Source organism: Manihot esculenta, chromosome 7, assembly GCF_001659605.2.
Source record: "Manihot esculenta cultivar AM560-2 chromosome 7, M.esculenta_v8, whole genome shotgun sequence".
In the NCBI taxonomy this organism is placed as follows: domain Eukaryota; kingdom Viridiplantae; phylum Streptophyta; class Magnoliopsida; order Malpighiales; family Euphorbiaceae; genus Manihot; species Manihot esculenta.
In genome coordinates this window covers 8,781,007-8,793,150 of record NC_035167.2, presented here as the reverse complement: position 1 = coordinate 8,793,150, position 12,144 = coordinate 8,781,007, and the positions used below count along the sequence as shown (strand labels likewise).

Genomic DNA, 12,144 nt, shown 5'->3' with positions numbered 1-12,144 from the left:
GATATATTCGAGCAAAAAAACATTCTAGCTATATCATTTGACAACTTTAATCAACTAAAATATATAATAAAAATATATTAAAGGCAGCCGTCTATTCCTCCACTTGACCTAAACTTTCAATCAACTCCAAGTATAAAGGAAAGGGAAAGGCCAACATAGAAAGATTCGACTCAACAATCCAAACAAGAATCCAACGGCTGTGAAACCCTAACTTTACTCGCGGAAACACGGGGCCGCTCTCCTTAAGAATCCAACCCTAACCTAACCATGGTTACTCTTAACTCGTCTTCTCTCAATTATTAGCCTCTTCTATATATGCGTCCGTGTTGCTTAGCCTTTATTGCTTCCTCGACCACTATTCTTTAATTCTTTCCTTTCTTTTTCTTGTTATCAAAGAAAACCCATCTTCCTTGTCCCTGCTATTTAACCGTATATATATCTGAATTTCATGTTCCGGTACCGGAAAATCTTTTCACTATGAGCTGTAATGGGTGTCGAATCCTCCGAAAGGGCTGCAGTGATGATTGCATGCTTCGACAATGTCTCCAGGGAATAGACGATCCTCAGGCTCAGGCGAATGCCACCGTCTTTGTTGCCAAGTTCTTCGGCCGTGCCGGCCTCATATCCTTCATCTCCTCCGTGCCTGTACACCAGCGTCCCTGTAAGTCTCAATACAAATATATCACCTCATGACACTTGTTTTAAACGATGATGGTGAATATCTGTTTTTTCAGCATTGTTTCAATCGCTTTTGTTTGAGGCTGTTGGGCGAACGGTGAATCCAGTGAGTGGAGCAGTAGGGCTTCTCTGGACCGGTAACTGGCACGTTTGCCAGACGGCGGTGATGACGGTGCTCCGTGGCGGTGCAATAGAACCTATGTTAGACTTTGATGGTAGGATGTTAGGACAGAACTTAGATAACTTCTCAGAATGTTCTAAGTTTAAGCCAAGGAATGTGAGTTCAGGATCGAAGACAACAAGAACAACAACTTTAAAGATGAAGAGGTCTGGTGATGATGATGATGAAAGTAAATGTGAACTGACAAATCTTGACCTGTGTTTGATGTACCCGACGGAGAAGAAGTTGCGGGCGACGACGCCATCGGAGGAGGAGTCTGAAACTACAACGCTGGTTAGTGGTGGTTCTACGTCTGCAGGGACTAATTGCAGTTTACAGGGAGGTGAAAGAAAGCTTTGGCCATTATTTATATGATTTTTGTTTTTTTTTTTTAAAAAAAATTAAAGCATAGAAGAGAAATTTTCATATTACTTAATGCATAATTTCATAATAGAAGGATTAAGAATTGTAATTTTTGTTATTACGTAATGGATAATTGCATGCTGAGAAGATTAATCAATCATGCATGCCTCTTGCCTCTTGCCTCTTGCCTCACATTTGTCCGAGTTGCAGGCTTCTTAATTAATTATTCAATTTTTTTTAGATAGAATTAGTATCCAGTTTAAAATTGATTAGAATTGAATAAATTAAAAATTAAATTTTAGTATTTATGAAAATCAAACTGATCGAACTGAACTAATATGATTCGATTCGGTTTGATTTGATTAATTTAAATTTTTAATAATTTTTTTTATTTTTTATACTTTATTTTTAATATTTTAAAATTTAATTAAAATATTTTAACCTTAATAATCTAATCTCTTTATATTATTGAAAATAATACATTATTATCACTAATCAGTTCACTTTGTGTTTTTTATTTTTTCTGATCAAAATCGAATCGAATTGGAATAATTGAAATTTTTAAAATTAAAAACTAAATCAAATCAAAATAAATAAAAATTTAATCAAATTTTTAAATTAATTCAATTTAGTTAATTTATTCGATTTGAATAGAATATTTCACACTGATATCAATAAATATAAAGTGTAAATTATGGAAGTAGAGAGTTTGATCATAAGAAAGAGGAAATTGGGTGGCTTTTGTTACCCATAAAGAGGCATTTAGTTGTTTATTATGGCTATCTTTTTTATAATGGAGTAAGGGTTTGCTGGTGGTGGGCATATCAACATTATAATAAAATTTCTCTTTAAAATAATTTGCTGCAGTCCCTTGTCTGATCTTCCCTAGATATACTTCAAAAAAATATATATATATATATATTTATCTCTTTGTTTTTAAGCTTTGGCCCTTTAAAATTACCAAGGGCCAAGAGGTTTGCATGTCCTTTTTCATTGTCCTCAGAAGAAGACTTGGTTTTCTAATACATGGGCATTGTTCATTTAGTTTCTATGTAAATTCATGTGAGACAACATTATCACTTCAAAAGTTTAATTGTTTTGCTGCTGATATATCTGTAGCTAATAGGATAAGCGTTCATCTGACTTAGTAAAAAGTCAAATTCAATAGATTAAATTTTAATTATTTTAATTAAATGATTTGATTTTTCTAATAAATTATTTCTTTATTACAAAAAATAAAATTATCGGATTAAATTAATACCTCCATTACTTCTAAAGCCAGTGTTTTCTTGCCTCCATATATATATATATATATATATATATAATTATACAAATTTAACGATTACTCTTCTCTTTCTTTTGGGTAATAGTAGACATGATTCATAATATTAATGGGCTAAATATAAGTTAACGTTCATTGTAAATTTTCATATTATATTTTTATAAAAGTATAATTATTTAACTCTTATATAACAGATGTGAGCTACACGTATTCTAAATTTTTTCAATTAAATAGTTATATTTATAAAGCTCGAAGAATTTAATAAAATGTAATTAGAGTTTATAAATAAATACAAATCTGTTTGTAACCCCAACAGTTTTATAAATGGATGTTGGAAAAAAATGTTCTCTTTACAAATTGATTTTAAATTCATTTGCAAATCTGTTTATATTTATTTAATTTTATAAACGTATTAATATTAGTTTGTGAATTTATTTGTTTCTATTTAATTTTACAAATGGATTATATGTCCGTTTATGAATTTGTTTGTATCCATTTACTGTTTGTTTCAAGTGTTGAAATTGCATCTCCTGGTCTGCACTTTTATCGTGCCCACAGCTTACCTCACGAGAATTTTGTAACAACTCTTTTTCACTTCTCAATGTAACAACACTTATATTATCCCTTAGTTGACTATTGTTTGGGAAGATAATTCTTTTTGAGACTCCAATTTACTTAAGCACGTAGCTATAGGGAATGGATATACTAGGACCATTCCAAAAACCGTGGGGCAAAATAAATTTGTAATAGTAGCTGTGGAGTATTTTTCTAAATGGTCCGAAGCAGAAATAGTTCCCAACATTACGGCTAGAAAGATGATAGACTTCACATGGAAAAACATCATTTGCTGATTTGGAATACAAAAAATACTTATCTTAGATAACGAAAAGTAGTTTAATTGCGATTCCTGCAGAGATTTCACCCGAAATATGGGAATATGACATAAGTTTTCCTCAATGGCCCATCCACAGACGAACGGCCAAATCGAAGTAACAAACAGAGCTATTCTCTAATGATTGAAGAAGCGGTTAGATGGGACCAAAAAGAATTGGGCATCCAAACTACTCAGCATCCTGTGGGCATTTCAGACTATACCCCGGACACCCACTAGAGAGACTCCATTTGCGCTGGCATTTAGAATAGAAGCTGTAGTTCATGTGGAACTGCAAATTCCAACACATCGAGTATAGCTGAACGATGAAGACCTCAATAGTGAGAAGCTAAAAAGCAACCTGGATGCCCTTGAGGAAATCAGAGATGAAGCATAAGTACGAACAGGAGCATATCAACAAAAAGCAGCCAGATATTATAACCAAAAGATTTGTGAAAGAAATTTAAAAGTAGGGGACTTAGCATTGAGAAGATTGAAAGCAACTAGAAAAAGGGTTGTTGTAGGTAAACTAGCACCAACATTGGAGGGTCCTTTCAGAGTCACTAAGATCATTAGGCGAGGGGTATATAGAATCGAGGATCTACAAGGGAACCCGAAGCCTCACGCCTAGAATATCCAACATCTAAAGAGGTATTTCAAATAGAAAATGAGATGTAATTTTGACATTAAAGAAATGAAATTCTTCTTCTGAATTTATTTTCCATTTAAAAGTTTTCAATTACAAAAATTTGAGGCAACCACGGCTAGTATCGACCTCGAAAGTTTATCTCTAGTACCACATAAGCCGAGTTGAGGAATCAAATGAAGAAAAAGAGCCTAACCAGGGTAGGTGCCTGTTAGGAACCCAAAGATTACTGCAATCCAAACACGCAGCAGAAAAATTAAAAAAAAAAAACCTCTGATTTCCTTCAGAGGATCCAAGTGCTTCGTTTATTTCAAAAAGAAGGATATGAGACTAACCTGTTAGACTCGATGAGAGGATACTATTTCGGACTGATTGTGCTGCTTTTTCAACGAACACCCTCTATGGTATCCACACGAACGTCTTTTATCTTTCTAGAGTGCTAGCTCTCTCAAAGATTGATAAACCATGTGCTCCCCAATCTGCAACTGAAAATGAATTCTCTAAAAACGTTACTCCCACAATTCGAGAAGAGGTTTTTATTTGTTTCAGTCTTTTGGTTTCCCACAACTCTTTTCATAAAAGAGTTGTATTCATAATCAACTATCACAATCTCGCAGACACTCAAATATCTTACGTGATAGTCTATTTTGATAAGGAAAACCAAAAAATCTTTTATCTATAACAGTTACAGATGCAGAAAAAAAAGAGCCTAACCACGGCAGGTGCAGGCCTCGAAAATTGACCCCTGACACCATATAAGCCGAGTTGAGGAATCAAATAAAGAAAAAAAGAGCCCAACCACAACAGGTGCTGACCTTAGAAATTGACCTTTGGAACCACATAAGTCGAGTTGAGGAATCAAATTAAGAAAACCCAACCACGACAAGTGCCAGCCTCAAAAATTGACACCCCGACACCATATAAGCTTAGTTAAGGAATCAAATGAAGCAAAAAAAGAGCCTAACCATAGCAGGTGCCAGCCTAAAAAATTGACTCTTGTACCACATAAGCTGAGTTGAGGAATCAAATTAAGAAATCCAACTATGGCAAGTGCCAGTCTCAGAAATTGACTCTTGGCACCACATAAGCCGAGTTGAGGAATCAAGTGAAGAAGAAAAAATCCCAATCATAGTAGGAGCCGGCCTCGAAAATTAACCCTTGGCACCATATAAGCCGAGTTGAGTAATCAAATGAATAAAAAAGGAGCCCAACCATGGCTGGTGTCGACCTAAAAAATTGACCCCTAGCAGCATATAAATCGAGTTGAGAATCAAATGAAGAAAAAGAGCCTAACCACGGGAAGTGCTAATCTCAAAAATTGACCTCTGGCACCATATAAGCTGAATGGAGAAATCAAATGAAGAAAAAGAGTCCAACCACAGCAAGTGTCAGCCTTACAAATTGCTCCCTAGCACCACATAAGCCGAGTTGAGGAATCAAATGAAGAAAGTAAGCCCAACCACGGCAAGCGCCAACCTCGAAATTGACCCATGGCACCACATAAGCCAAGTTGAGGAACTAAATAAAAGAAAAAGCAATCCTAGAAAGTGTCAGCCTCAAAAACTGACCTTTGCCACCAGCCAGTCAAGCTGAAGAACAAAATGAGCGAGAAATAATCTTAAAAACTAGAAAACATCAGCCTTGAAAGATGTTCCAGTGTCAAAGAAATAGGAAAGCCATCTAAAATCATGAGGTTAAAGTAATTTTCAGTATAGAAATCAGTTGCATCAATGAATTACATTCAAATTATAAAGCACACTGATAGAAAATAGCCAAGTCGGGTCAAAGCCTCAAATAAAGTCACAAAGCACGTTAAACCAGAATAAAATTCAAACCATCACTGAAAAACTAAGGTTAGGAAAATAACCAAAAAAGTTGAAATATCATTCATCACTTAGCTACGCCATTAGAGTTTGTTATAGAAACAACAGGGGAAGGAGAAGTAGAGCTAACTAAATCATTATTGCTAAGAGATCGGAAAGGATCAATCTCTGGCTGAGTAGGGGTAAAAGGGGAAGGATTCTTAGGAAGAGGGTTGTCATTCTCTCCATAGTGGACCTCCTCGCCATCAAAGTCAAATTCCAGAACTCTCAGGTCAGCCAATCGAATGGATGGGGCATCACAGGCAGCTTTGAGGCCCTAGTTATATCCTGAGGTAAACATCTGAAAGGCCTCTTCAGAAATCTTCTTCCGCGGCTCCTCCAAATTCTTGTACTCGTGCACCCATTCTTCACAGGCCTAGTGAACCCTATCTTCGGCAGCCTTAGTGTCCCTCAACAAAGATGCACACTTGTCCTCTAGAGTGGAGATCTCATGATGAAGTTGTTATTGCTGAAGCTGAGAATTCTCCATCTTAAGAGTCAGGCCTTTTAGTTCCTCGGCTTGTTTGTTGAGTTCATTCTGGAGTACGATGGCACGGGTCAAAGACTCATCCCGTTGATGACGAGTTTCCTCTAAACATGATAGCTGCGCAAAAGCTTCATCCCGTTGCAACTCTAATGCAGAGGCCCGCTGGGATGATCGGATGACCTCCTCCTTTAACTCTTCAAGCTGCCTGGTGACGTCAATAACTTGCCCTTTGAGATTTATGATGTGCTCGTGACACACCGTTGTGGCAACTAAGTTCTCGTCTCATCGTGCCTCTTTGACGCGGCAGTCCATGGAGCTTTGGATGGATCAATTTCGAGCATCGATCTCCATAAATGTACCTAAGGAGTATCACAGAGATGAATGATGTTAGCAAACTGTAAATCTAGAATATGGGAAGGAAAAACAATTAACTCACCATAAGGAGCAGTTCCTTCAAATTGTCCCTAAGGGTCTCTAAGGAGCACAAACTGTAGGTGGATTGCTTCTTACTGGAGCAAGCCAAGTTGTAGAAAACTTTAAGGAACTAGGGGTCAAAGACGTCTGACACTACGTTGAATACCTTGCTGCATAACATCCTAGTTATGGAGACTGGTGTAGAATCAACACCAACCTCAGCAGAATTCAACATGTCATTGTCAGGCATAGAGGACAGATTTTCTACGACCCTTTTCCCCTTATCAACAAAAGGGAGAGGGCTGACGTCAATAGACATAGAGGTCCTAGTTCGTTTGGAAGCACGATCCTTTATAACGATGTCGTTAACAGCCTGGGGAGGAGAGGTACTTTGAGTTGGAGACCTAGTGCCCTCCTCTAAGCTATCTTCCTTCGATTCACTGGCAATAATAGTATCCTTAGGGACCATCTTGGGGGCAGCAGGAGTCTTGGAAGAGTTGGCGTCTCGGAAGGAACTGACGTACTAAAGGCAGTAAAACGATTGCCTCTTGATATTGGCACCAAAGCTACCGAAGCCCAGAGGTGTGTGCAGAAGGTCAAATGGATGACATTAGGGTTGCAGTATGGAAGACCTCCTAGGGGACATCAACAATAGACTTATTAGCCCAGAAGGATGCTAGATTATCCTTAAGATTGTCTTGAGACAAGTTAAAGTTCTTAGAAAGCTTAATCTTGTCCATTGGCATGACAGAAGCTGAAAAGGAAATGAAGATTCAGTTAGAACTCAGTATGGCAAAGAAAAAATACAAGAGAAAAACTCAAAAGTACTGACTTGGTGACATTCCTGTAAGGAGGACATGAATATGCACTTCTCGACATCATATTTTTTCCTTATGGAGGTCAGTCAGAGATGACAGATCTAGTAAAAAATGCTTAACCTAGGGAACTCGTTACAGCCCTGAGGTATATTCCCCCAAGATAGGTCGACGTCCCACTCGACTCTTGAGCTTTCTTTTAATTCAATGACGATAAAATGCTCTACCCAACACTTACTTGAACTTTGTAGCCAATAAAAATAGATAATCCAGCTCGAGGACCAAAATAATAAAATCCATGGGCAAACCTAACCAGACGAAAGAAGGTAGAAAAAAAATCAACAGAAGGGATGAAACCCCAGCACAGAATGATGGATTCGAAATAACACACGAATAGAATGGAGTTAGGGATTAGCATTCGTGGAGTTACCCTAAAGCACTAGAAGACCTCAATGAAAAATGGGTAAAAGAGAAAGTTAACCCAAACTCATGTTGTTTAAGGAAAAACACCAAATTGCATCCCCTGTTGAGCTCTATTAAAACCCTAAGAGATAGATTAGAAAGGACTATTCGCTCGTTACTCAAAGGCATTCTAATCCTAAAGATTTCAGTATCTATTAGATCACAGGGAAATGTTTGAGTAGGGAAGATAGAGTGACAGAAGAGACTAAATCATCCACCGCAGACATTTCAGTGGAAGTCATGAGAAGAGCAATAACATACCTCTGACCGAAAAATCGAGATAACAGAAGGAAGGAAGGAAAAATAGTAGAAGTGATGCCAGAAGGAGAGCAACGAGTGAAAGCGAAATTCAAAATTGGGGAAGACGAAAGAAATAATGTCTGTTAGAGCCCTCTTCTTGATCCGCGCAAAAGTAATTAGGATCTCAAAATTTACTCCATCACTAATCATGAAATAATTAATTAGGGAGTAAAGGGGCACTTGATGACTATCGGGCTCTAGACTACCATGCTTACAATAGCCCAAATAAAAAGGGCCTAGACCGATCTAATACAAACCTAAAGCGCGATGAATAGATAACACTCAAGGCAGTTCAAGTCTGTCTCCATGGGCTGGATAAATACTTGAATAGGCTTGGGGTAATTAGGCATGACCAACCATCAATCTCCGTATAAAAATAAAGTCCGCAATAATAGAGATTATGTTCAGAAGGTGTCGAAGGTAATTAAATAGTCGTCTGACGAGAATAAGAACATGGTATTCACGAACAAGCTATCCGCGTGAAGGTAACACTCGGGATGGTGGAAGTACACTCGAAAAGACAAAAAGAAAATTGAAATAGAAATAAAAAGAGAAAAGGAGAAAAACAGAGACTAAGCTTACCATAATACATCTAATTCCAGACCCATTTTAGGATCACAAGCACATCAATTATATTATTTAATTAATAAAATATATGTATTGTCTTGCTTAGTTTAGTAGTTAAAGGAATATTACTCACTTAAAAGGCCTAAGTTTACATCCTCCCATCTTTACTCAAATATATATATATATATATATATATATATATATATATATATATATATATATATATATATATACTTCTCATAATCTCAATTTGATTCAGCAAGTATCTTAAAATTGATTAAAAATTCGATTAATAAAATTTCTTTATTCAATTTATTAATTAAATCTTTATTTGGCTCCATAATAAAAATTTTTTGATTTCGCCTTCAAATAAATTTTTTATGTGTATATATAATTCTATTTGTAATAAGAGAGGGTGTGTAAATAAAAAATACAAATAGATACAAAATCCATTTATATTATAAATTGGTATTCAATTTGTAATATAAACGAATTATTTTTTATTTAAAAAAAATATAAATAAAGTTTACACAAATGATAAAAAGTTTTTTTTTTATTCATTTATAATTTGGTAAATTAAATTATAAACAAAATTTTATAATTTATAAATAGATAAATCAGTTTGTAAATTTAATTTTTTTTATAGTGAAGATTTAATAACTATACTTTGTAAAGCTTAGCAATTAAATAATTGTAATTTTATAAATATGAGGTATGAAAGTTAATAATAAAAAAGTCATAGTACCAATTAACTTTTCCACAATTTAATTGTTGCACTTATATCCATAACTATTTCTCAATTAATATTGAAATACATATTATTAGGTTGTTATTATTTTTATTTTAAAATTATTCGATTAAAATATTTGTTTATTTTTTAAAATTAAATATTTCATAAAAATATTATTAATTAATTTATTTTAATTTTAATCAAATAAATAAAATTATAAAGACTTAATAATATATATAATTAAAAATTATAAAAATTAAATAATATAAATAATTTAAAATAACTAACAGTTTTTTTAATAAAAAATTAAAAAATTAAATTTTAAAAAATATATGAAATTTTAATTAAATGATTTTTTTTACATTTTAATTGAATTATTTTAAAATAACAAACTAATTAATTTCATAAAGTTCATATATTTAATAGTAATTTAATTTTATGAATATTAACCTCTATTATATCCATACTTTGCCCAACGCATCCCAAATTGCTATGTCTCTTATCATTCTTGCCTAAGCTTTTTGTTTTCATTTTGGTTTGCAACTAAAGACGAGTTCGTCTCTGCAGTTCAATTTTGATGTATAAGGTGGCATGATCAAAGCAATGTGCTGAGGATTTAGTGCTTTGTTTCTTTTAGGTTGGTGAGAGATTGGACTCAAAACTTAAACAAAATCCATTAAGTTTCCTCTTTATTTAATTAAACCTCGACAGCTCTTCCTTTGAAGTCCAGACTCGTGTTTGGTGCCAGCCACCGCCGCCACTTCTATCATGATCTCCATCCCACGTTGCTGCTTCTGCCGCCTGTTGCTATCCATTATCTCTCGCTCTTTTGAAAAAAAAAAATTGTTTGGAGATCTCGACGGATGGCTGGATAAAACTTAAGTTGTTTTAGTCTCCTTTAGGCATTGAAGAACCAAGAAGTCAAACATGGTTCAAGGATTTTCAATAAATGTGTAATTTATTTTACAAGAAAGCAGAAAAATTTGGGAAATAAAAACACATTTTAAAGATGTTACCAGGTTTTATGTACAAAGGGAAGAAGCGTTGAACAAATTCTGGTGGGGGAGGGCGGCGGCTAAAGATGTGAATGAATGGAACTGAGAAATAATGGAATGGAATGTTAAATGTGAAAAGTATTGTTTTTTTAATGAAAAGGGAAGAAGGATTCTATGCACCGGCAGGAAGACAGAATATGTGGGCTGTCTCTCCCTTTGCAAAGACATACTTCCCCATGCCATGTAATGGGATCACAACAAGACATACATGGCCACAATCTGTTTCAGATTGTAAATTAGATCGAAATTGAATCGGTTAATGATTTTAGTTTTTAAACTAGACTAGAACTTTAGTTTAGAGAGTAAGTTACAAATTCTCTCTCTCAATTAAAATTAAAATCAGCAGTACAGTTTGATTTTGATTTGATTTTTTTTTAAATAAATTATTTTATAAAATTGTGCCATTTAAAATTAATGTACAAGCAAATTAAATTATTAAATAATTAAACTCATATTTATTTTTAACTTATAAAAAATATTATTTATATAAAAATGTGATACTATTTTATTTTTTATATTATGTATAATTAATGCTATATAATAACCATTTAAAATGAGTTATGAACTGTTATCGCAAAATATATTTACATGGCAAGAATTATAAAAAAAAAATTATATTCATCTCTACTATTTATAGTATAAAAGGAGAAGAATCGCAAAAATAAAAATATATTGTTCTCTTATATAAAAGTTTTAAACAATTAATTGCATTCTCTCTACTGGCTGAGATACTGATTTAAATGTTAGATTTAGTGTTGTGTGCACCTACCACCACCACCTCACATTTTCTCCTCCCCAAATTCTAATAAATTGCAGCACAGTCTTATTCTGATCATGTCATCAATATAATCTTAACAATATCAGTAATATTATTTTATTTTTTTATTAAATAAATAATACAATATAATTTATTTATTTATTAAAATATATATTTAATAATATTTAAAATTTATATTATTTTTTTATATTTTATTTAAGTTTTTTATTTTTATTTTTATTTTTATTTTTAAATTAAAATTAAATTGACCGTTTATAATTTAAATTTAATCAAAAATTAAAATTTATTAAAAATCGAAACAATAACCGCTTTAAAATTAGACTAAAACCTGACTATAACGATTAAAACATAAAATCTATTTCAAATCATTTTTAAATCAGACCGATTCTAGTTCAGTTTAAAATGTAAATTAACCGTGAATTCTAAATAAAACCGTCCATGACCACCTCTAACCACAATCATTGTTCGAAGCCATTTATTTTTTTTTTAAAAGGATAATGAGATCTCTAAATTTTTAATAAAGTTTATTAATTTATTTTTATTTCAAAATTAATCATTAATTTATTTTTATTTCAAAATTAATCAATTAAAATATTTTTATATTTTATAAAATTATATTATTTATTTATTTATTTAAAAATTATTAATCAATTTATTTTAATATTAATTAAAAA

The 12,144-nt window shown here is 33.2% G+C and overlaps 1 protein-coding gene across 1 annotated transcript; it reads left to right on the top strand.

The window, feature by feature from the left end:
• Positions 1–255: 255 nt before the first annotated feature.
• Positions 256–1,385, top strand: LOC110618874 (LOB domain-containing protein 38). Its single transcript, XM_021762149.2, has 2 exons — positions 256–661; positions 735–1,385. Exons 1-2 carry the CDS (start codon positions 478–480, stop codon positions 1,211–1,213), a joined length of 663 nt encoding a protein of 220 aa, XP_021617841.1. The 5' UTR covers positions 256–477; the 3' UTR covers positions 1,214–1,385.
• Positions 1,386–12,144: the final 10,759 nt, after the last annotated feature.

Excerpts from the sequence above, each read along its gene's own strand:
- LOC110618874 (XM_021762149.2), top strand. The coding sequence starts at position 478 with ATGAGCTGTAATGGGTGTCGAATCCTCCGAAAGGGCTGCAGTGATGAT. Across the intron at positions 662-734 it reads GCCTGTACACCAGCGTCCCT|CATTGTTTCAATCGCTTTTG; the intron begins GTAAGTCTCAAT and ends CTGTTTTTTCAG.